The sequence below is a fragment of the Myotis nattereri genome (genome assembly GCF_964212035.1).
Source record: "Myotis nattereri genome assembly, chromosome: 2".
Lineage (NCBI taxonomy): Eukaryota > Metazoa > Chordata > Mammalia > Chiroptera > Vespertilionidae > Myotis > Myotis nattereri.
This window is the reverse complement of record NC_138076.1, coordinates 180,884,274-180,910,989: the sequence shown is the minus strand read 5'-3', so window position 1 is coordinate 180,910,989 and position 26,716 is coordinate 180,884,274. Positions and strand designations below refer to the sequence as shown.

At 41.2% G+C, this 26,716-nt stretch overlaps 1 protein-coding gene across 2 annotated transcripts in view; it reads left to right on the top strand.

Annotated features, from left to right (window-relative positions):
* Positions 1-26,716, top strand: part of SSPN (sarcospan) — a gene marked incomplete at its 5' end in the record, with an annotated part of 49,304 nt that overhangs the window by 14,999 nt on the left and 7,589 nt on the right. Inside the window, 2 exons of one of the 2 annotated variants that reach the window (XM_081084154.1) lie at positions 258-536; positions 25,039-25,125. In XM_081084154.1, the coding sequence (XP_080940280.1) occupies positions 258-536; positions 25,039-25,125 (366 nt within the window). Of the gene's footprint in view, positions 1-257; positions 537-25,038; positions 25,126-26,716 lie in introns of those variants that run through there. The other variant, XM_081084155.1, reaches the window with a different exon arrangement.

Below are 26,716 nucleotides of genomic sequence, written 5' to 3'. Positions count from 1 at the left end.
CCACGGGCTTCGGGCAAACCCTGCCCGCGGGCCCAGCCGGCGCTGCGTCCCAGCGCGTTGGCAGTTGGCGACCCCCCTCGACTCCCCCCTGTGCTGCGGGCTCCCTGTGGCCTTTGGAGGCCCGGCCAGTCGGCTCCAAATGTTTTCCATATTTGTTCAGCCTCCGTAATCCGAATACCAGGGCAGGCTCAGCCCGCCCAGCGCCGCTCGGGGCCCAGTGCGCGCCGCACACGCCCGGTCCCACCCACGCCGCCGCCATGGGCAAGGACCGGCAGCCCCGCGGCCAGCGGAGGCAGGGGGGGCCGCCGGCCGGGGACGCCGCCGGGCCCGACGACATGGGGCCGAAGAAGGGCACGGGGGCCCCCAAGGAGTGCGGGGAGGAGGAGGCCCGGACGTGCTGCGGCTGCCGGTTCCCGCTGCTGCTCGCCCTGCTGCAGCTGGCCCTGGGCATCGCCGTGACCGTGGTGGGCTTCCTCATGGCGAGCATCAGCCCCTCCCTGCTAGTCAGAGACACTCCATTTTGGGCTGGGATCCTTGTAAGCATCAAGTCTGTTTTGCCTACGCGCGTTTGCCGAGCAGGAATGCCGAGCCGCATGGTCGAGTCACCACTAACCCAGCTGCATGCGCCCCTCCCCAGCTCCACGCCGCTAACTCGCCCTCCGCGCGGTGCCGGCTGCCCGCCGCGCTGGGTTTGCCGGGGCCAGGCCGGGCGCCCGAGGACTTGCGCCCGCTGTCCTGCTGGTTGCTCCAGACGCCTCCAGCCGGCCTGACTCTACACGCGCTCTGGACGTGGGGAGGCCAAAGGCTGTTTATTTGGATCCAATTGAACAGTTCTCCCCCGTAACAACAGCAGATTCACTTTGGCTTTTTCCTTATCCTCGTCCCTGGGCCCCACCCCTATCCCTAAGTAAGTAACGAACAGAGAAGTAGTTCATCTTAGTAAAAAAAAAAAAAAAAAAGTAGGTTTGGAAAAATTCTGCCCTTGGAGTTGCCCTATTGGTTCGCATTAATTTTATTCTTCCCAGTTGAGGTTCCATTAGTACATCTTTACAAAATAGCGGTCTAAAGCAGGAAACGCGAATGCAGCGAGCACAACCTTAATCTGCTGGAGTCTCCAGTGGGATAAACCCAGGGCTCTGGCCCTGGCCGAGGTTTATTTGGGACTCTGCTAATGGATGCACTGTTCTGAGCAGAACACTGCTCAGCTGTTGTGAGTGTGGAGACGCACCGCATACTCGGCTTAATTAAATGGCTTCTTTGATGTGAAATGGGTGCCATGTATTGAGCACCTACTGTGTGCCTGTCCTGCTAGAGGCCTTACATATATATTTTTTTCTAATTCCCACATCATTCGTAATCGGAGACTTCTTATTTCATTTCTCAAATGAGAGAACCGAGGGTCATGAGTTGGCAAAGTTGCCACATCAGCCAAGTAGATTGATTCCCTTTTGCACCAGACTACACGTGCACTTTTCTCATTGAGCCACACTGCCACCACATTTGGGTTGTAATTTTAATATATATATATATATATATATATATATATATATATATATATATATGTAAATTGTGTGTGTGTGTGTATATATATATATATATATATATGTATATATGTATATATTTGCCTGTAGAGTCTGATTTATTTTTTAAAACCTCTTGCAGAATAAGGGACCGGAATTAAGAGAAATGTCCTACGGTGATTACCATGGCATTTTTGTACAGAACACGGTTTTAATAGTATGCTATATTATGGTGCCTTGTGGTTTACCGAAATCCCATTGATCCGTGAAACAACACTTTGAGGTGGGAACTGTGTTTCCTCTTTGGACAGGAGGAAACAGACTGAGAGAAGTTAAGTGACATTCTCAGGATCCAGAGATGAAGAGTGGCAGAGTCAGGCAAGACTGGAATCACACTTCTGGCTCCTCGTCTCATATTGCATCATTACTGCTATTACTGACCACGGGAGCTATAACTCATAGAGCAATCCTCAAAATAATTTTGTATCAGGGCAGATGTTAAAAACAACTGATAAATATGCATCAAGGTAGGGCTTTCCTAATTAAGATTATTTGAACTCACAAATTCTTGCAGAGCAATTTAAAACTTTTAATTTGTGTACTAAGAATCCCCATGAAATTACCATGATTGGAGTTTTCTAAATCAAGTGATTTTAAAAATAGCTTTTCACTAAGATATACTGGGTATTTTAGTCACACCACTGTCAAGTTACGAGAGGACTTTAATGCGAGGCAAATTAAAAGAAAAAAGGAATGAAACTCCTTCATCAGTGGTTTTGAATATCATCTGTGAATGTGTTTTCTATCTTTTCTTTATTTCAACTTTGAAAAGCCCAGTACCAAAAAAGCAAATTAGATGGGAAGAAATTTTGTTTTGATGTTTAAGGCATGACCATACAAATCATGCAACTCTGAAATTTCAGGAGCTCCTGTTTGGAGTATCCCATGGATACTCCCTGGGTGTGGTACAAAGAGTATTATCTATAGCCAGGTCTCTCTTCTTTCCAGTTTTCTAGTTTATAATGTGGGATCTACTTGAAGTTGTTTTTTTTTTGTTTTTTGTTTTTTGTTTTTTGTTTTTTTTGTAGTGATATCTGTCCCGGTCTTTATAACCTTAAGCTTTCTTTGGAAAACCTAGAGTGTATTTGTAGAGCAGAGCAGTTTGTGGAGATGCCCTGAGACAGATGAGGAGTGCCTCTAAGGAGCCAGGCAAGGACAAACTCTCACCCCAGCTGGGCCAGCGCTGCAGGCAACATGACACTGCCTCCCACAAACACCGTGCTTGTCGTCCTCATCTCACTGTCTGTGCTTGTGCATGGGGCACTCTTCCAAGCTTTCAGGGGTGGGACAAGGCAGGATGGGGACGGGCAGACGCATAAACACTGCACCTGGTGTTGGCCCTCCCTCGGCCATTATTCACTGAGTAGCTTGGAGTGAGTTAACCTCTCTGGGTTTCCATTTTGCCATTGATGAAATCTATGGTAATAATAATTCCTACCTCTTAGGGTTGTCCTGAGGATTAAATAAATTAAGACATGTTCTAATACTTAGGACAGTGCTGGCTAATGGTGAGTATTCACTGAGTCAGCTCTTTTTATTAGCAACGAGCAAAACCATCATTGGTAGTGGCACTCTTCAAATTAGAAGTGGCTCCATTCTATCTCTAGTCTTGCAGAACAGTCATTTTGGACTTGCTACATTTTTTCCAGACCAGTTTGAACCCCAATTTGGCTCTCCCTTTTTCTGTTCTCTACCAAGTTACTATTAGCAATCTTAGTGGTATTACATTGGTCCAGTACTTTCTGAATCTCTCTGAAGGTTTATAAAAATTAACTTGGAGGAAAGACCCTCCCCCCCAGATCATTTTGCCTAGAAATATGGGGTGCTTCTGGCTCTGTTTAAGAGAACTGCTAGACCAAAGCAGGCCAGGTCAATTCCTGGGGCTAAGGCAAAATCGAGTCCCCTTTCAGAATTTAGGCTGAATTCAAGCAGGGACCCCAGACTGATGCACTCAACCATCAGTAGCTTTGCATGCTTAATTCATGTTACTTGTTCATTTTTCAATGACCTGGGGATTTGGGCATTGCCATTCCCGTAATTGAATCTCGGTATATGGACAAAGCCACTGAGGTGACTTCTTGTTGACCAATGTTTTAGATGACTTGATGAATATTCAGGGGCTTCCTGGTTATAAATTAAAGAATCCTTTGGTGATCTATGACCAGAGAGTTATGTCCAGTGAAACTTTAGGAAAACAAATAGGTTGTTTCTTGCCTACCCACAAATGTGACTTCCTCATATCAGAGAAATGACTGAAGTATTTTTACTTCAGTTACAGAAGGTTGCTATAAAGGAAAAAAAATAGAATGGAGCCACTATGGAGTCCAAAGTAACTTGTCAAAGTGCCATTCTTCTCTCAGATTTCTTTATAATGGCTTCAGGATTGTAAGTCATACCACAATGACAATACAAAGTGAGACAGGGTCTTTGAGGATGAACTTGGCTAGAGGCAGGGGATCCTAAGTAGTAGACGTTTACTCTGCTTTTTATTCTATCAGTGCTTGAGTAGCTGGGTCAAATAGGCATTTAGGGTTGCTCATCATTCCAGAATTCTTACTGATGAAAAGTGAGTATGGATTGAAGGAATCTGAGAACTTTGGGCCTTTAATTACTTCTTACTCAAATGAATACAATTTTGGAGTAGGTCAATCATAACATGTTTGAACATTGGTTTGCTTTTCTTCATTCAGTAACATTTGTTGGGGGTGTCCACTGTGCTAGGTATTGGTTGAAAAATAATGAATTATCTACCAGGAGGAGATCTCCAGAGATCCGGATGGACATGTGCCTTTACCATATCAGACAGTAATGAATACTTCTGATTACAAAACTTAACCCACACAAACATTTTTAAAGCCCATTTACCTTTCAAAGCATTTCACTTACAGTGATTTATTTGTTTTGGCACCTCTACTCTGAAGTCAATTTAAGAGCAGACTCTTGTCTCTCATCCCCAATGGGGATGCCTAGTATTTGTTAGTCTCTTGGCCCTTACAGGTAATATTCTCATGAAAAATAGGGGTTTCCTTGCCCTATTGTAGTTTTTAGCTTTCCTCATTCTCTCTCTATTGCTCCCATACCCCACCCAACTGGAATAAAAATCCTGATATATATATATATATATATATATATATATATATATATATAATCACATCAGATAAGGAAAGGGCTTAAAAGGAAGGGAAAAATATTTCCTTTCCTTCATATCATTCATAAAACTCACTGTATGAATCTGTCATGATTAAGAGTCTTGTCAAGAATCTGACATACTCTAAGGAGTTCAAAATGCAGATTTATTCAATTTTAAAAATCTATTTTTAATTTGACTTAATGGAAGGGAAAATTGAGTGGTTATTTATTTTAAAATAGAATATACCCTGAAATTCACAATTAGGTATATGATATATAGCAAGTAATTATTATTTCCCATAATTTATAAGTAGAGAAACTAAGACATGATGATTTAGCTAAATGATTTGATCACAGTTATGAAAAGAAACTGGAAGTGAAGAAGGCTTGGCATTGGGTTATGTACAGATCCTAAAGCAAGTCAGGAACTAAAAATGGTATCAATTTTCTATATAGGTGTATTGACATTTGAGCAATTTAATCTGGAATTATATTTTAGAAATATATTGCATAATAATGCATTACTTTTTATATTGGGACTTTAATATCCTTCCAAAAATCTAATGTTGCATATATGATACCTCTGGGAAATAATTTTATCATAGCAACTGTCACAGGATTATTGGGAGCTGAGAGGTGATAATTACGTGGCCTAACTTAATTTATTATAATAAGTAATGGTAGGAAAATTATCTTATATGTGAAGGCCTCCTACTAAGTATAAATAAAATATAATTGAATTAATGGGGCAAACAAATATAAAATGTACATGAAAATAAAAGGGAATATTAATAAATTTAATCACATGTTGCCTGAAAGAATTTTAGGAACACAGAATAAAGAATAAGGCAGGTTAAGAGTGAACAAAATCATTTGAAACTCAGAATATTAGGAGAAATGTATTTTCCCCTTTCGACTGGCCTCATACTAACCCAGACACACAAAGGCCATGAGGGAGAGTGCTTATAAAAGGAGACAGTGGTCCCTGAATCTTCTTTCTCATTTTAAGAAAAGGAGGAGAAGGGGGAGGGCCTGATATTTTCCATCCAGTAGTGTGACTGTCTTCAACTCAGAAAGTCAATCTCTGGATACTTTTGAGATGTCAATCATCATTTGGTTTTATTTTTTTTTTTATCATAGAAATACTAGTATATAGTATTTGAGGGTAAGCCAATCAAAATAGAGAAATTTATTCTCTTTAAATATATGTCCATATGTATTTCCTGACACATAATGGGTATCTGAAAAGTGTGGAATGGAACTCTATTTATTTGTTCTATACTTGCCATTATCAGAGTTTCTGTTTGAACTTATGAAAAAAAATTTTAAACTATGGTTGCAGACAAATTTAAGTTTATTGGTAGCATTTAAAAGAACGCTGAGGCCGAAACCGGTTTGGCTCAGTGGATAGAGCCTCGGCTTGCGGACTGAAAGGTCCCAGGTTCGATTCCGGTCAAGGGCATGTACCTGGATTGTGGGCATATCCCCAGTGGGAGATGTGCAGGAAGCAGCTGATCGATGTTTCTCTCTCATCGATGTTTCTAACTCTCTATCTCTCTCTCCCTTCCTCTCTGTAAAAAATCAATAAAATATATTAAAAAAAATAAAAAAAAATAAAAGAACGCTGAGGTAGTAATAAGAAATCTCGTGGGGTCCTGGGTTCCAGAAATATTCAGAACACATTAGATTAGTATTGTAAAGATGTTTACTTCATGTCATAAAATGCCTGTAGGATTAAAAAAAAAAAAAAGGAGGAAAAAGAGATTGTTGGATTTATTTTACATTCCCCTAATTAGAATAAATTAGGGCAAATTAGGATAGCTATAACTGAATGCTGGGTGTCTTCCTTCAACAAAGAAAGCAATGGGATAGGTTTTTCCAATATTTGGTCTAACAGTTGCTTAGATTGCCATTATAATGTCTGCTTTAAATTTCTTCTGAGGAAATGGATGTTTTCTGGACTGTTTCTTGCCTTTAGCCTTGTCTGTGACATTTCTCTGAAGGGTGTTCTTTAACTGGGTCTCTGCCTGTGTTGTACACTGAAGGGTTAGCATCAGCATTAAAGGTTATACACAAGGGTATGTGAAGAGTTCAGTTGCATATTTCCATGTTGCTGTAGGACAGTTATGGAATCTCATCATTAAACTTTAATCAGATATCATTTCACTGCAAAATACAGTTCATTTTTTAGGGCTCAGATCCTGGCTAACTAGAGAAATGCTGATCAAAAGAGCCCATCAAAATCTATAGCTGGATGGATCTCATGTTGTATTTTAACTCTGTAGTTTTTGCTTCTTGTGAATATTCAAGTCCAGGTTTATTACAGCGAGTTCTTAAGCTGAAGAGGAACATTTTTTTTAAAAAAAGAAGAATGTTGGCAATAGTATTTAAATCATAAACTATACATAAGCTTTTTTCAGAAGAATCTCTTTTAAACGGTTTGGATGCCGCCTCAGATCTCAGTATATTGATATAAAACTTGGCAGGAGTAACTGTCAGATGCCTGAGCGAGGCAGCACACTCGATCACCCTGGTTAGTTTTAAAAATCATATGTGTATGCCTACACATGTGGCAACAAGCAGAATACATTTTCCGTTCTTCCCTGGTCTGCTCCAGCAGCGGCAGGTTCTGGCCAGGGTCTCCTTCCTGGCTCGCAGGAGGCTGCTTTCTCACTGTGTGCTCACATGCCTGTCCTCGCGCATGTGCGTGGAGAAAGGGAGTTCTCTGTTTCTCTCTTCCTATAAGGCCACCAGTCCTGTAGGATCAGGATCCAAGCCTTATGACCTCATTTAACTTAATTACCTCTTTTTTTTTGATGGTTATATATTGAACATAATTTTTTCTTTATTTTTCCATCACCATTTATCTCTCCTATACCTGCCTCTACCCTCCTCCCTTCCACAATCACCACACTGTTGTTCATGTCCATGAGTTCTTTCTCTTTTTTATTCATTTTTGCTGAATCTCCCCCCCCCCCCGCCCCCCAACCAGCTCCCACCTCCTTGAGCTGTCAGCCTGCTCTCTCTATATGAACCTTAATTTCCTTTTAAAAGCCCATCTCCAAATTCAGTCACTTTGGGCATTAGGGCTTAAACATATGCAACTGGGTGGGTGGGTGGGTGGTTGGGGGTGGGGCAGGCACAATTCAGTTCATAGCACTTTCAGTGAGGGATATAAGTGCACACCCAGGCCATTCTTAAGCTTGTTTGTCCGTTTATTCACGAAGACTCTGTGGCTTTCATGGAACAGCTAGAAGTCTGAATGTTTCTGATTGAGAATTCTGAACCAATAACCTGACACGTGACGGTGCATCGAGGTGGTGTGGCTCTGTGCTCACATGCAGCGTATGGAGGCGGTTGTTTTAACTGTGTTTAGCGATTTTGTCTTTTGTCAAATTTCTGTAAAAGTGGAACACAGTCGCTGGTGAGTACAGTTCTGAGGGCCGCGTAGGCAGTTCTTTGCTGCGTTAGCTCTCTAAGGCTGAGGAGCCACCCTTTGGTAAATCTGCCTCCCTTGAGTGCTGGGAGAGGACTTGTCCGGTTCTAGCAGGTGACGCCTTGGCTTCTGGGACAGGGAATGCGGGGGTTGCTCGTGGTGCTGTGAGGATGCTCAGATGTCAGCAGTTAGAGGAGCCCTCTGTCCTCTGAGGGGCGGGGATCTCATGCGCGGTGTTTTCAGAGCTCAAGGAAAGCCTCTCAGGCCTTCTTTGCAATATGCAGCCACTGCTTTCATTTCTCACGATGATTCTGAAAATGAGAGTCATGCTCTTGGTTTTGTGGAAATGGCCAGAATAACCCCCCCGGGGTGTTCCCACCTTGGGCCTCTTGATAAAACATCCTCTTATAGGAAGGAGCCTGCCTCTCCTTGGTAGCCCTTCCCTTGGGCAGTCCTTCAAGGGCTGCTGATAGATCCTGTTTGTCCTGCTTGCGAATTCCCACTGGCCTTTGCTTTACTCTGTCAAGTGCTGCACACACCCCAGCCGTCCCAGAGGGAAAGGCAAGATAAGACTGACGAGAGCGGCCTGGTGTGCCTCCTTCCGCAGCTGGTCCAATCCCAGTTCCAAAATGAGTGGCAAATGAAGGCACAGCCGGCGTTCCAGAGGCACCCAGTACTATCTCCGGTTTGATTTTTTGAACATATTGAAGGTCGATACTCTTGATCTAATGTTGCTAGAGCCGTGTGCCCTGCCTAGCACAGTCGTGAATGTACCTCAGTGCTGTGTGTCCCAGGCGCCGGCTAAAGGCCAGCGGGTGATGGACTTTAAAAAGCACAGGTTTGTCCATTAATAAGCCTTCTCAGATTCTGCCAAAGAAGTGCTACTGGGGCCTGTGTCTGTCGGTGCAGAAATAAGCAACTCCCCGCCTCTGGCCGGGGGGTGCCGAGGGGCTGGGAGAGGCTGCAAGGAAGCTGGAGGATGCTGTTTCAGGGGCATCCCACTCAACTGTTGCTTTGAAAGTGTTGGATTCAGCAATTCATTGTAATGAGCCATGCAACCTCCCCCCTGTAAGATAGGGTATTATCAAGGCTTTTCTCAGGTGGAAGATAGTGACAGGTGACAGGAGAAGAGGGGGACTGTGAATGTGTTAACCAGACCCCGACTAGGGAGAGAGTTTTAGCTTTATTACTGGTGGGTGGGCGTGGAGGGTGGGGAGAGACAAAACGAAACACTTTCCAGCTCCTTCTAAAGGATCAGGTGCGGCACACAGATCAGGCTGTTAGGCGCGGGCTGAGCTCGGCCTCACACTCAGCTGCGCTGGGAAAGCTATGAAGAAGGCCCTTTCCAAGAGAAGGGAAACAGATTCCAGTCGGGATCGGTTCTGTTGGAGGGTGGGGGGCGCGTACAATTAGGGAGAACACGGGGTGACTCTCCCTGGAGCAGCCAAGGCCAGGAGAGGGCAAACTAGGGCTCATAGGGTGAACACGTTATAGTCAATCAAAGGTCATCTCCCGCGACTGCACTCAGCTTCCAGACAGAAGTACGTTTACACGTTACTTGTTCAATAGGGCATTTCTCTCGAGCTTTCAGCTGGTGCGATTCCAAACCAGAGGGATCCAGCGCACGCTGGTTGGCTCCATCTCATAATCTTTTCCGTGAACAAGTCGTGTGGGGCTCCCGTTCAAGGGCTTCCATCGAAGTTAAGAGCTTCGAGACCAAATGTAATTTTTGAAATGAGCATAGGGTGACCGTGACTATTGTGTTACAGAACCCTCGATAAATAATTCTCACTCAGTCACCGAAGCCAGTGCGTCACAAATTTTTCCACCTCGAGACCTCCCTGAAGCCTCGCTCCTCACACACACATCACAAAAAGCTCACAAAAAGCTCAGTGTCTCGCTAACCCACGTTGCCATGGAAGGGAAGGGGAGAAATGTTGGAGAGGCTGCAGGCTGCTTGGGGACACTGACCTCGTCATGCTGCAAAGAACAAAACACTTTTCAAAGGAGAAATAATATCATATATTCCTTAATGTGCTGTTATATTCTGGTTTCTGTGTGTGTGTGTGTGTGTGTGTGTGTTTTAAAGTGCTCTCAATTAGAAAGCCACTTGATAATATTTTTTAAAGGTTGAACTGTCATTCATACTCCTGCTCCAGTGTTATATAAGTGAATTTATATTGATTTACTATATCACTGCTGTACACTGTGCTATTTCCTACATTTTTATTTATTGTACTATTTCAGATACATGAACCAGGGGTATTAATGTAGAATTATCTCTGCAGTCATTTCTAAAGAGGAACCTAATTTGAGAACCTACTTAATTATGCCTGAGTAATAAAACCCAGCTTATAACTATACTCCTAGAGTAGACAAACCCACATGTACATGATTCTTTTCCCTTCTGAGGGCTTGAGAAACCCCACAGTGAAACAAATACACTATAGGTTGTTTTATTTTCCTCACAAATATGGAGCAATTATACCCCTCCTGTTGATTCATGAGCAATGTTGGAACACAATCTTCGTTTCCCGTACATTCTTTGAAAATGGATTATTTTGCAAAGTAGATATTTATAAAACTTATTGATGGTTAGCTTTTGATCAGTCATCACAAGAATGAGTTCGGTGGTTGATGAGAAGTAGAACAGAACCCTATGAAAGAAAGAAACTTTTCACATTTTAACCCGCGCCCCTTTGTCTTTCCGTATGTCAATCCAGTGCCCTCAGGGGCTCCGTGTCTGGTAGAAGACACACACCTACAACTAACTACAATGCAATTTAAAAAACCAAGTGCTGAAGTGGTGCCCTGAAGAAAGTAGCGCAGGGGAGGGTGGAGTTAGTCCTACCTGGGCGGTTCAGAAAAGATAAGGGGAGGGCAGGCTGAGATTGCCGGAGGGGCTCCAGCTCTGCAATAAAGCAAATGTAGGTAGACCTCTGGGTCTACCAATTTGTAACTATTTTAAAATTTTTTTGGTTATACTTTTTATTTTCATTTTTGTGTGGATTTGAATAAGTCTGAGCAATTCTATGATTATTTTTTAATTAGGAGAATTTCTAAGTCTATAGTAGCCTACGTAGAGAATAATAAAACAACCTCCTACTTACATGCAGATTTGTTAAGTTTTATAGGCTGTATTTATTAGTTCTATCATTTGAAATTCAGGTGACTTAATTCTGGGAGAGAGAGAGAGAGAGAAAGAGAGAGAGAGAGAGAAGACGTGTGCACATGCTTATATGCTGGCCTTCACTAATGAGTTGCTTCTTCATGTGTCTTCTATAATTGGTTTGTGAATTCATTTTCCAAAAGGCTTAATATGTGATAATTTGGTGTGGCCTATTGGATAGTATAACCCTTCCAGACAGTTTGTCTTGCCAGGTGTCCCCCTGGTATCATGAGCCAAGAGCCACCGTTTTCCCTTAACCTACTTATTACAGAAAATTTCAAGCATACATAAAAGTTGGTAAAATAATTTAATTAACCTAGTCAACCAGCTTCAATAATTATTAACTTATAATCAATCTTGCTTCACTTGTATGTCCCTGTGGTCCATCCATATCCATATACTACACGCTGGATTATTTTGAAGTGAATCCCAAATGTAATATCATCTCATCCATAAATATTTCACTATGTAAGTCAAAAGATGAAGACTAAAAATAAAGTACCAATTACACCTAACAAGGATCAAATCAGTGTTCAAATATCTATGATTAATTCATGAATATTTCTTCATAGTGTGCCAAAATCAGGGTCTCAGTAAGATCTACAAACTGCAATTGGTTCATATATTTCTTTTTTTTTACACTCAAAGATTTACCCTCTCTCTTTCCTTTCTGTCCTCTCTCTCCCTTCCTTCCCTCTCTCTTCCCTACAACTTATTTATTGAAAAAAAGCCAGTGTTTTTATCCCCAGGATTTCTGTCAAATTATTTTCTACTTTCTTACCTGAAGACTTTTCAGGCCATTCAAGTAGTAGGAAACCCTCAAAATCTTAACCCCACCATCAGCTGAGACAGAACAATTTTTGTGATGCTGTTCAGTGCTCCTGGGTTAATTATTTTGTGGTCATGGAAGGGTGTAGCCTACCTTTATGCCATGGTCTTAGCTCCATCTCTTCACCTGTAGAAGCTCAGAACATTTAAAAGTGCTTTATAGGAAGAAGGGTTTCACATCATTTAGTCCTTAAAATTATGCAGAAATAAAATTTCTTGATGCTTTAAAAAACCTTTGAATTAACTTGTAAGTTTCTGAACCCTTCTGAGTCACTATTTTCTGTAGAATGGGTAATATTATTTATTACTTATTGCATTGTTTTAGGGAATAAATGATGTAATGTATACAAAGTGGGTGATGCATAAAAGGTAGCCTTTCTGGGCAGAGGAGGTCCTTGAGCAGGGTTTGAAGAAAGAATATTACTCGATTCAAAATGGTTGAAGGGGGAGTACATAATTAAAGGATGAAGAAATTAAAGGACATTTTAGGTCAAAGGCACAATTCGTGTCTTATGACTAGTAAGCTCAGTTTTCATTCAAAACCAACTTAATTACTTCACAATTCTGTTGTTTGTGCACATTGTCTTTTGAGGATATAATTGCAGAAATTCCCAGCAGTTCCCATATAATATGAAACTTAACATGGATATACAAGTCTGTCCTAGTCTTCAAATAAGACCAAACCAAAGGAATTCCACTTGAATGTTTCCATCCGTGATAAGTCATACACTAGCATAGTTGTCAGAGTTCCTCCCAGTTTCCTGTGAGTTGATGAAACACTCAGTTGTGAGTTTCATTGATTTAAAAATGATGAGCTATTTGCAATCATTGTCAAGCAAAGGTTTGGAATTTACAAATTGCAGCAACTTTGCGCTGGTCCATCTCTTGCAGATCTCTTTGACTTTCCAGCCTCACTTTGGCAGGAACATCAAGGAAAGCACACTCTATCCATAGGATTTGGGGGATTCACATGCCCTGCATCTGACTGCTGGTCACAAGTTCCAACTTCTCAGTTCCATCAGGATCGTTTTCTACCTTTCTTTCCCCATCTTTCTATGCTTGTACAACAGATCTTGCTAAACTACACGGCAGTGCAAAAGTACAGTACAACACTGGCTAAGAAAATCAAAGATATATGTCATGTAAAAGGATATAAATATATATAACATGCATATATACATCAAAATTGTATATGTATATGTATATGTCAGATCAAAATACTTGAACAACTTTTACAGTGTTGCTGATGTGAACTATGTAACAAGTCCTATGATGGTTGCTTGCGTACTGTACATGTTCTGACCTTTTCTTGTCATTATTCTTGAAACAATACAATATAACAGCTATTTATATGGAATGTACATTGGCTTAGGAACTGCAAGTAATCTAGAGATGATTTAAAGCAAGCATGTCAAGCTCGCAGCCCACGAACAAATATTTTTGTGGCCCAGCCAATATAACGGTGTGAGCAGTTATTTACAATTATGAAAGGAAATAAGTCTCCCGTCAGATCCAGAATTACTGACATTCACCTTGGGTCAGTTTTGAAAGTAATCACTGCAAACAAGATTTCCCCTGAAGTAGGAGAGATAGTAGCAGAGAAAAGATGCCAAGTGTCAGGAAGAAAAATTAATTTTATCATTGCTCTTGTTCTTTTTTTTTTATACTACACTTTTCGAAATAAACCTACATTTCTATGAAAATCGAAGCTTTTGTTTTTTTGCGGCCCACATAAACTTAAACCTTGTTCATTTGGCCCGTGTTAGCCTTTGAGTTTGACATGCTTGCTTTAAAGTGCACAGGAGGATGTGTGTAGATTATGTACAAAACTATGCTGTTTTATATAAGGGACTTGAGCATCTACAGATTTTGGTATCTGTGAGGATCCTGGAACCAGTACCTCACAGACACAGAGGAAATCTTATATTTTTGGTTATGGGATATTTTAAAATCAGGATAAAATCTGCCACTTTGAATTAGAAAGGATGTGACTTACAAAGAATGTCAGCCTCATTCGTAAGTGCTCCTTAACTTCTTGGCGAACCAAGTAGAGCTTTTACCACAACAGAGCAGGAGAATGTACTCTTATCACTGGCAACTACATGAGCAATCGTGTCCTTAAGAATTGCCTCATTAAAAAAAAAAAAAAAAAAAAAAAAAAAAAAAAAAAAAAAGATTGCCTCATAAATTCTTTGAAATTTTACGTTTACCATTTATTTTCCAAAGAGATCTAGCTTTAGCAACGTTCTAAGTAAGAGTAGGCCTGCTTTTGTTTTTCAATTCAATTAATAGCACATAAATCATTTATTTTGAATCAGTTTGAATGTCTTTGCATACTCACAGGTGAAAAGTCCCGTGCATTTACAGTAATTCAGACATAAAACCTGTCAGGTATGTACTCCTCAGGCAAAAGGATAATTATAATAATAAAAGGGGAAAATGACTGAATGGAGTTGGCTGACCAAGTGTTTTTCTCTTTAGACCCTGAAAATAAATAATTTTCTAGGACATATTTTCACCTATATCTCTATCAGCTTAAAAAAAAATCTCTGAGGTGTCTTTGCAAAGTAAATATTACAAATTTTTCTCTCCAACCCCCACAGAAAGATGTGGAAATGCACAGATGGGATGTATGTTAAACCCAACCTCTTCTTGGGCCGGGTGGAACTTCGTCCTTGCATGAAGACAGCATTTCTGCACTAGAACTCCCTGTAGGCAATTTTCCCTCTAAAGAAAAATAAGAGCAAAACAGTGAAGCTCTAAGCAAATGGAATATCTTCCTGATATATGTTAGGCCAAGTAAAACAATTCTAAGCAAAAGGTGCTAGCTATAGCTTTGTTTGTAGTGGAAAATAAGCGACTACTTTGAGCTTGGTTTAATAAAAATCAATAATAAACATTTTTTGGTTAATTATATTGTGTCCCGGGTTCTAATGCCTGTACATTAATATTCTGTAATGTTTAGAGGCAGATGGTTAGTCTGCTCATTCAGAGCGATGGTTGACTCTGCCATAGATTCATGAGTTTGAATCTTACATGGCTATTACTTTTGGAATTTCCCATTAATATCAGTGCACTAAGTTTGGCTGAAACAATTGTGTGTTTTTTTTCAAATTTAAAAAAAGTAATATTAATTTTGAATCTGTTATGGAGAGAAAAATTTTTAGCTGAACAGCATTTTTTTCAGAAATTAAATGCTTATCTTTGTAAAACCACAATAGTAACCAGAGAAATATATATAGTGTGGCATGGTTACCAAGATTGGCATTTCTTGGGTAGTAGATAATAAAGAGGCTTGTAGCAGAAAGGAAAGAAGTTGTCTAATGCTAAGTGTTTGTAAACTGTGTATGTCAACACTATTGGAAAGATTTGAGTAAAGTGGGTCCTTGCTATGAAAGCAAAAGTAGCCCAAGTCACTAAATGAAAGCATTCATTTATTTGACAAATATGTATTGACTTCATGTGCACTGGGTATTTGTTAAGCCCTTTCCATATGCTGTCTTATGTAATCCTCACAGCGATTTATTGTTATCATGCTACTGATGATGAAAGTGAGTCTCAGAGAGTTTAACTTGTCCAAAGCCAAAAGCTGAAAGTGGTAGAGGTGGGTTTTGAACCCAGTTCTGTCAGATCCAGAGCTAAGATATATTGCTTCAGTCTCTGTCTTTTGGGATGCGGCCCATTTTGCTGTAAAACTATATAGTTACTCTCTTTTGCCCCTTCTCTGGGGCAGGTATGTTATCTTTTATGGCACCTCTGAGATCGTAGATAACTTATAGTGGATATGTGTTGTTAAAATAACAGAACCAGCAAGGCTCTCCTAAGAAACAATCATGAGTCCACCATCTTATTTTTTTTAAATATATTTTTATTGATTTCAGAGAGGAAAGGAGAGGGACAGAGAGAAAGAAACATCAATGATGAGAGAGTATCATTGATTGGCTGCTTCTTGCATGTCTCCTACTGAGGATCGAGCCAACAACCTGGGCATGTGCTCTGACTGGAATCAAACCTGGGACCCTTCAGTCCACAGGCTGACACTTTATCCACTGAGCCAAACTGGCTAGGGCCACCATATTTTTTTTTAAGGTGTTGCTGGGCATTACCAATCCAATTCTTAAGAGAAATATATCACTTTAAAGACTTATTGTTTGTAGTTTCCTAATTACTATATGTCATATTTATGGGGAAAAAGAAGCTACGATGATAAATGCCATGTTCTCCAAGCCCTTCTCAACAACTGACATACATAGACTTATATGTTTACTAGAGGCCTGGTGCACAAAATTCATGCAGGAGTAGGCCTTCCTTCCCCTGGCTGCCAGCAGGAACCTGGGACCCGGGCTTCCCTCACAGCCCCAGCTTTTGTCCAGAAGGTCGTCTGGAAGGACGTCTGGTCTAATTAGCATAGTATGCTTTTATTATTATAGATGATCTGCCTCTCCACTTTAAAGCATTGGTCCTATGGAGGTAGTGATTTTTGTCTCTTCTGTTCACTGTCGTATCTCCAGAGCTGCAAAGAGTACCTGGCATGTTGTGGTAGGTATATAATGAATATTTGTTAAGTGAACAGAATGAGGTTATTTCTAAGATGTGATAGAGGCCTACATTTATATGTATTATTTCAGCTGAAACTTCAGAGTAAGTTATAGTAGCACTGTTTGAGGTTATATGAGATGGAAAAAATAATGCCCACTATAATTCCAGGCACATTATTTATGATCCTTAAAACAAATTATAAGCTAAGTATTATTTTCTCCATTTTATATATGAAGAGACTGAGTCTCCAAGACTGTGTCCACCTTCATGCAGCTTAGACACTTGTTTGGACCTCAAGGACTGTTCTTTCCACTCTGTCTCAGGAGTGGGCTTCAAGCCACTCAGCACAGGAGAGGAGCAGATGATGGAAAGTTCTCCAAGCCTCTGCAGCTCTCACTTCACTCACAGTGCTGTCAGAATCCCACCAGGGAAGCAGCCAGGCCATGCAGTGGTTAGGAGGTAGGCTCTGTGCTTTGACAGGTACAGCTATCAGCTCTGTATTTGCTATGAGATCTTAAGAGCATAAAACCTTTCTGAGTTTTAGTTTCCTCACTTACAAAATGGGGTGAATAATAGCAACTACCTTATAGGATTTATGTGAATGCCAAATGGGGTACTCTGCAGAGAGCTTAGGTTAATTCCTGGCATATACAGCAGTCCCCCTTATCTGTGGTTTCATTTGCCATGGTTCCAGTTACCCACGGGCAATGCCATTCTGAAAATATTCTGTGTAAAATCCCCCAAATAAACAATTCATACGTTTTAAATTGGGTGCTGTGCTGAAGAGAATGATGAAATCTCGTGCTGTTGTACTCCATTCTGCCTGGGACGTGAATCATCCCTTTGTCCAGCGTTTCCATGCTGCGGACACTCCCCACCCATTAGTCACTTAGGAGCTGTCTGGGTTATCAGATTGACTGTTGTGGTATTGCATTACTTGTGTGCAAGTGACCCTTATTTTACTTAATAATGGCCCCAAAACACAAGAGTAGTGATGCTGGCAGTTCAAATATGCCAAAGAGAAGCTATAATTCCTTTAAAGTGAAAACATGAAAGTTCTTAATAAGGGAAGACAAAAATCATATGCTGAGGTTGCTGTGATCTACAGTAAGAACAAATCTTCTATCCATGAAATTGTGAAGGAAAGAGAAATTCATGCTAGTTGGCTGAGAGAGAGGGGGAGAGAGAGGGAAGGAGAGAGAGAAGGGAGAGAGAGACCACATTCACAGAACTATTATTACAGTATATTGTTTAATTGTTCTATTGTATTTTTAGTTATTATTGTTCATTTCTTACTGTGCCTAATTGACAAATTAAACTTTACAAAGTATGCATGTACAGTGGGGTCTTGACTTACGAGTGTCCCGACTAACGAGTTTTTTGAGATATCAGCTGTCTCTCTGCCGATTTTTTGCATTGAGTTGATAGAGTAATTTGAGTTAACGAGCTCCTTAATGAGCTCCTTAACAAGCTCGGTCTCGGAACGAATTAAACTCGTAAGTCAAGGCCCCACTGTATAGGAAAAGACATGGTATATATAGGGCATGGTGCTATCCACAGTTTCAGGCATTCAGTGGGGGTCTTGGAAGGAATCCCCTATGGACACAAATTACAAACTATAATTTGTAATTACATACTAATCTCACGTGGCAACCAGAGGCTTCTGTAAGAGAAGGGCCTCAGAGGAGGCAGAAAATGTGGTGGAGGTGCAGAAGTGTGCTAGAATATCTCTGATGAGTTTGTGAAAGCCGATTGTGCACATCTCTTCCTGACTCTGTGAGCAGTGACTTCACATTGGTAGCTTGAAATTAGCCACAACACAGATATCAGCCCCTGCCCCTGCAGCTGCTGGTTAAACATTTCCCAGCATGCCTCTGTAGAGGCGGTGCCATTTTGGAGGTATTGCTTTGCTTTGACTCCGGGTGGAGTGAGCCATGCCTGTCAGCTATAGCAGAGTGTCACATCACACACACCAACTGATGACAAGAGAGGCTTCCCAAACCAGCAACCAGACACATGGAGGCTACAGGCTCTGAAACGAGGTCATATTTAAGTAGCAATGAAGACACAGAGTTCCCCTCCATTTTAAGGACTCCCACAATGGCAAAGACTAAATTTCTTGATGGGGAAACTATTATTGTTTCATCTTGTTATTATAATCAACTCTTCCATAGGAAACTCCACTGGTCAGTGAATCACTCTAGACCCGTGGTCGGCAAACTGCGGCTCGCGAGCCACATGCGGCTCTTTGGCCCCTTGAGTGTGGCTCTTCCTAAGCCTTAGGAGTACCCTAATTAAGTTAGTAACAATGTACCTACCTATATAGTTTAAGTTTAAAAAATTTGGCTCTCAAAAGAAATTTCAGTCATTGTACTGTTGATATTTGGCTCTGTTGACTAATGAGTTTGCCGACCATTGCTCTAGACCCCTAACCATTCCGATAGACCTCACACCAGGTGTCAGCGTTTAGGAGACTGTTTTTCGCTTAGACTAGTGGTTCTCAGAGCGTGGCCTCGTGACCAGCAGCATCAGCATTACCCAAGAACTTGTTAGAAATGCAAATTGTAGGTGCCCAGCCCAGACCTACTGGTTCAGAAATCCTGGGGACAGGGCCAGTTTGTACCAGGCCTTTCAAGTGTTTCCCAATCGGGGGCCTAGACTTCGTCTTGCCATCAGGCAGTGGCAATGAGAATCCAGTAAAAAATGCTTAAGTTATGCTAAAATATTCTCTCCCAGCCTTCTGAAATCTTGATCCAATATGCATCCTTTAATAGATCCTCATGAAATGTTCTTTTGTACATTGTTTAAATCTCTAACACACTGTGTGCTAATCAGCAGTTCTCCTGAGTGAGCCTGCATTCGGTTGACAGCTTGCAATAGAGTTATGGTTTCTTGAAAATGATTTCTAATATTCTAGCTTAAATTTTATTGAGCAGATGAAAATCCAGAGGAATGCTCTTGAGAAATATCCAGAGGAACATTTACAGTTCCGCTGTATCTCTGTTCATCAGTGGGCTGTGCAGACATGAGAAGAGAGTTCATCTTGTTAGGATAGCGACTGAGTGAAAACACTTTAAATACAAAGATGAAAAGTTCATTAACTTACAGAAATAGAGCCACATTTCAGGTAACGCATGGCAGGGAGGGGGGTGGTGAAGAAAAAAAGGAGAGAAACCTTCAAAGGCGTTTGACCAGGGAAGGTTGTATTCCCCAGATAGCCCTGTCAAGCAGCTCTGTCGACAATGAAAAGGAGAAAACAAATAAATTGGAGGTTGTGTGAATGTCACAAGACCAGAATATAAATACATAAGACACCGAGAGAAGTAAATACCACAAAATATCACATAGTGTTTTAGGATGATACCTTCTAGCTTGGCCAAAATGAGAAAGAAAAAATAATATGTAGGTAAATCTCCATCACACTGGTCCAGCATTCACCTTTTGCTCATAGCGCCAACCTTCAAAAAGACACCGCTGTTTAACAAAAACAGACAAGATCCGGTGTGTGACAAGACTCAGGACTCAGACATCTAGAGATGGGTTTAACATTCAGAGAACATTTCAGCCCTGTTAACTTTCTAACTCGCAAGAGAGAATGCAGTCTTCCCTCTGAGCAGACAAAGAATATCTTTAGACAGGAAGCAGAATTCAAGACTTAGTTCTTCTTTTCACCCTAAACAAATTGTAGAAACGTACATCCAAAAATGGGTTGAAAATGATGGCGATTGTCATTTTCTCTTTTCTATTAAAAAGCACTTCAAGCTTTTCTTAGCAACATAATTATCCATCTGATCAGGAACTAAATCACAGCAAGCTCTTAAAGGCTAGTGGCCCTTCCTTCAGCCCTGGTTTTCCTGATGTCACCCAGTTCATATATGGCTTTGCGATCAGTGACACCACCTGTCTGCCCCAGGCCTGGCCCAACAAATGCCTTCTTGAAAACCTTACATAACTGCCTTTTTCCTGTTCTACGGGCCTCACACACCATATCGAATGGAAGCCCTGGCCCAGAATCCAGGAATGTCGTTCCAGATAGGGCTGGCGAGTCTCACTGCTCATTACCGTGAGCTCCCCCTCCCCTGCCTGGGAAGCCAGAACACTCTGTCTCCCTGGTGCGCCCACGCCCTGCCAGCTCAGGAAACAAGACCCTTAGTGTGGCGCGAGAAATCTGGTTTCCTCCTCACGGCCATAAAGACTTCATTTTTAAGTATTTAATAAATAAAGAGGTGTTGTTTTATCATGCAAAGCTGTAGGTAAGAAAGTGAAATGCCACCTCCTATATCAGTGATGGCGAACCTATGATACCTCTGACATGCGAACTCATTTTTTTTGGTTGATTTTTCTTTGTTAAATGGCATTTGAATATATAAAATAAATATCAAAAATATAAATCTTTGTTTTACTATGGTTGCAGATATCAAAAAATTTCTATATGTGACACGGCACCAGAGTTAAGTTAGGGTTTTTCAAAATGCTGACACGCCAAGCTCAAAAGGTTCACCATCACTGTCTTATATCCTATTGAGCCCTATCAGAAGGCTGAGAAATTCTAGAATGTTGAATTAATCAGGCTTTATAGCAAATATCATATACAAAGACCTAGAAGTGAAACTTTAAAAAATCCAAAAGGAGCCTTGGCTGGTGTGGCTCAGTTGGTTGAGCATCATCCCATGTACCGAAAGGTCAGCTGGTTCAATTCCTAGTCAGGGCACATGCCCAGATTACAGGTGTGGGAGGCAACCTATCTATGTTTCTCTCTCAATTGATGTTTCTCTCCCTCTCCCTCTCTATCACTAAAATTGATACATAACATATTTTAAAATAATAAAATAAAAATCCAAAAGGATGATCAGTTTCATAATATTTAGACATGTCATGATGTACAACCATGATTATAAGACGTGTATTTGAGGTGCTTTCTGTGCAAAAGAGTTAAAGGTTCTCCATAACTCGGTAACTCCCTTGGCCCTTTCTGTTTTCACTGGACTCTCTCTGGATGGCGCAGCATTTCTGATGATTTCTGCTGCTTTCCGAATGCCGATGACTAACAAATGCTTGTCTCCAGCACACATGGGTCCACAGTTCTGGACTCATGTGGCTGAGCTTTGAGTCCATGTGGCATCATCATTTCCCACTCCCAGTCTGCTCCTCCGCAGACTGGGAGTGGGAAAAATCTCATGACTTATTAAATTTCAACACCAGCCACGTGGCAGCTCAAGTCAGGTAGCCAGCACCCACCTGACCCCTCCCTGTCCTTCAGCCCTCACATCTAGTCAGTCCTTAGAGCCTATGTATTCTGCTTCCTGCCTGTCACTCAAGCACACCCACTCTCTATCCCCATTGCTACCCGAGCTCAGGAACTCATCATTTCTCCAGAGATGAACAGCCTCTTAGCAGGTCTTCTTTTCCCAATCCATTCTTCTCAGCCAGAAGGACCATTTTAAAAGTCAGAGTTGATCATATCCTTTCTCTGCTTGAAATGAACTAACAGTCCTTTGTGTCCTACTTCCTGTCCATCTCTGTGAGCACATTTTTGCTGTCTCTTCTCTTATCCTCTGAACTGGAGCTGTCGGAGTCTTTGCATGTTTGTTCTGTGTTTCTCCATGCTTTTGCATCTGTAAACTCCCTCTACTCTTCCTCACCTCCTTCTCCCAGCTAATTTCTTCTTAGCCTTCAAAACCCATCTTCCTCCTGGGAGCTTCCTCAAGTTATCTTTGGGTTAATCACCCCTTCGGTATATCCCAGCAGACAGGGTCCTAGCACTCACACAGGATTGTAACTTTATTCTCCTCTCTTTTCCCACGGGGCTGAAAGCTCATCGAAGGCTGAGACTGTCTTTTCACCGCAGGTCCCAGAGCTGTGCACAGGGCCTGGCTACTGCACGTCCTCAAAAAAACTTCAGTCTATCGACTAAGTGAAGTCCTCTGCAATGAGGTCACATGCTCCTGTGCAACCTCTTGCTGGAAACCAGCCTAGGTTAAGACTATGAAGTAGATCCTACTGAAGTGGGAAAATGTGTTCAAACAAGGAACAGAGTCAGATTTCTAAGATGCTACTCAGTGAGACTGATTATTGGGATGTGTCTCTCGTAAACACAAAGAAGAAATCTTGGCAATTGCCAACTTTCATACAGCAGCCTCGAGGGACAAAGTCAGGTATGTGGGAGAGAGCCTGACCATGTGCACCTACAGACAGACACTACCAGGGAGCGTAGGCTCGCGCTTAGGGATTTAACAATCCCCGTAGAAGTGGGTTTAGAAGCCTCCATCTTGTTCATTGCTAATAAACAAAAAGGGGATCTCTTCCCCATTGTTTCTGTTCTGTAAATTCTTAATGTGAGAATGCATAGTAGGCCTTTCCAGTCCTTATCAAACGTATACCTCAGTTAGATATATGTTTAAAATGAGTTTTGAGAAAGAACTTCATCCCTGACTTGAAAGCATCACCCACCATGTGGGCTACGCAAACAACTTCACTTATAATTTCCAAATCTTCCAGTCCTCTGCTGGAAGCCTGCCTCGGTGGTCCTGTCTGTTTTGCTTCCTACCTGGACTTCTCCAGTCCATACCACGCTCACATATTTTAAGTCTGGGTCTCTCCACTGGGCATGCTATCTACTGCTGTTAAGCCATGCAGCTAGTCCTAATGATGGAAAACCTTGCCAATGCCTCTACTACAGAGGCTTGGCTTTTGGCCTCACAGCCCAGTAGAAACTCAAACAGCTCTCAACTTGGGAACCCATGAGGGCACAAGCAACTTAATGAGTTTGCAATCCAAGGGTGAATAGGATAGAGGTGTTACCTTAAAATGCTATGTTGGCTTGTAAGTCAACAGCTCTGCCTCCCTAGCAGGAATGGTCCAGGGTTTGAGGAGGCCCTAGGGGCAGGGATTATGAATATCACCGAACTAGTTATTTGATGACTTGCTAGGTGACTCTCAGTCACCCTTCCAACATCTGTCTCTAGGAAAATTGTACTTACCAGAAAATGCAGTACTGCTGCTTATATTTTCCATCTTAAAGTAAAACTTAGCAACATTTTAGGGTTTCCAAAATTGAGTGTGAAGAGATATGCATTGATTAGAAACTCTAAAATATAGTCTCAAAAGCTCCAGTAACAAGAAAATCTGGTTTGACTAACCAGTCGAGTATCTTTTTTTTCCTCAAAATTGCCATTCCTCCTGCCAACCATCTTCCATCCAGGCACATCCCCTCTCTTTCCATCACTGACACTCAAGAGCTTGGAAGTCGCCTCGTTTCTCCCTCTCCAGGGTCCTCCCTGACATGCGATAGCCAAGATGTATAGCTTCTGCTTTTGCTACATTTTTCCTTTCCACCTCTTTCTCTGACTTTGCCTGCCACCCTCTGAGCCCTGGCCCACCTGGCATATTAATCTTGCTTCAATTGGTAAAATAATATCCTGATGTTCTCACTGCTAACCCACCTGACACGACACCACTGCTTATTTTCCTAAAACATGTCTTGAATAATGTCATTCTCCTGCTCAAAAGTTTTCCAGGGAGCCCCACTGCTTACTAAATTAATCTTACAACACCAGATTTTTAACCTACCTTTTCTGATGGTTCCATGTTTTAGTCTTTTATTTTTTCCAGGGAGCTCTATATATTTGTTATTTCAACTTTGGATACATGTTGGCTGTTCTTTCCGCATAATTTGTGAGATCCCGCCTCTGTACTATTGCTCATGCTGTTTCGCTCCAGCTACCTGGAGTAGTGCTGGCTCCATTATTAACTAGCTTTGTGCTTCTGTTTCTTTGTTTATGATAGGACGATTAGCACCTACTTAAGAGGGGATTGTGATAATGCTGTGAAGAAACCCATACAAAGTCCTTAGGAGAGCCCAGCACAAAGTCAGTATTCAGTAAAGGCTAGTGATCATGATTATGATCATCCCTTTCAAGGCCCATTTCAAATCTACCTCTTTAGTGACGCCTTTTCGAATTGCCCAACTCAGTGTTATTTTTTTCCTCTTTTTGTCCATCTCTGGACAAAAAGCATCTGACATATAATGCCCTGCTCCAGAATAGTGTGTCACTTATCTTGGCCTGGATTGGACTGGACACTTATTGAGGTTGAGGAACTTGTATTCATCATTGGATACTCTGAAGGACTTTGTATAGCCCCAGACACATCAAAAGGATTTAATACATCCTGGCTAAACTGATTTTACTATTTTAAAAACTCAATTCCACAAGCTGAGAAAAATAGTAAGTAAAGATAAGTAAATGAAATGCACACCTGGCTCAGAAGGACGTTTCTGGTGGAAGACACTGCGACTGATGCTGTTCGAATGCACGGTCCGCCCTGATAACATCCTTTCTCCCTGTTTTCCATTGCAGGTCTGCTTAGTGGCCTATCTTGGTTTGTTCATGCTTTGTGTCTCATATCAAGTTGACGAACAGACATGTATCCAGTTTGTTATGAAAGTAAGTTGTCATTTTTCTTTTCCTTTTATTGTCACATAGAAAGAAACCCAAGTACAAAATAAAGGAGTGCTTTTTAAGGGGTTGCATATCTGATTATCCCAGAAATTGCATTTTTAGGCAGGCCAAAAAATGTTTTAGGAGGGCATTGATCCAGACTCCAAATGTAATGCTAATTTTTTTTAAGTCGTAATTTCCATGAACTGAGTTGGCATATGAAGTCTGCCTTTCAGTGCCCTTAAAAGGAATATTGAAAATTCACCAGTTCCACAAAACGCTTTTGCCAGGGAAAAGATGCCCATATCAGTGCCCTCTTCCATATCTTGGGGGTTATTTCAAATGTTTTAATAACAAAACCGTCTAAGTGTACTTCCTCTTGTAGGCAGGATCACTAAAATAGAAAAAGTACATTGGGTGCATCCAAATGATCTGTGCCAAGAGTCTGGGGGCAAAGGAGACAGGGAGTTGGGATGTGCACGGTTTAGCAAGTATGTGTGTGTCTTACCTGTGCATGTAGTTTTTCTCTGTTAGAGACAGTGTGCTCGGTTGGAGCCGGTTCAAATACCCGGCATTTCCACTGCACATAGAATCTACTCTAAAAGGAATCATACACACACACTTCCAGAGTTGAGGAAGATAAACACCCAACTCAGCAACCAGAGTGAGTAGAAATCCAATCCCTACATTTTCTTTCAACTGCTATAGCAGAGCACAAAAAAGCTTTCTGTAATTTTTTTGGTCCACTCACATCACGTTTACTTTTCTTCTACAAGAAAATACATAAAAACGGGATACTCCTTTGTCCACTAAAACAAGAAAGCATAAGGCATAAGAGTAAGTTAACTATATTATGTGGAAATTACAAAGGTGCAGCAAATAAGATGATAGTATATTCTAGTATAATTGGTGCTGTTGGCATAAAAAAAGCAGTGTGTTGATATATATGTACATATATGTTGAAACGAGTAGTTATTTGAATAAAAAAGTTCACATCATATTAACTGCAAAAACAGGCCACACAAATTGTACAGTATGATCCTACAGAAAGAAATGAGCTCTTATGTGCTTTAAAAAATTGTTGTCTGTGAGTGGTGGGGTGATAGCTGCATTTTTGTAGTTTTTTTCTCTAATTTTGAAATGTCCTCCAGTTAGACATCACTTTTCTAATTAAAAAATTTAATGGATGCTATTTAAAAATAATCTTGGTGGATATGCCTACAATTAGAAATTTTACTTTTTCTGAGGGTGTTCCTAAAAGAAGGCCAGATAAAGCAGGCATTAATCCATGTTTATTTTTTTGTAAGGCAAGGCTTGGTGATGATTTTTTTAAAAAAAGCAAAAAGCCAGACAGCCTCGTAAGAAATGGCCTGCTAAATTACAGGGACTTCATCCACCAGGTAGAAAATGCTCTAACCTGGATTCATCATAGTGTGTGAAAGGCCCTCATTCCTCCCCAGATGATCCTAGAAACAGCAGAGGCAAAAGCATCAGCTTCACAGAGTCCTCCAAAGCCTTCTCAACATCTGCAGGTAAAATAAGGAGCAAGGGCAAAAAAATGTCACTGCCAATGTCAGCCAGGTTGAGAATTCCCCAC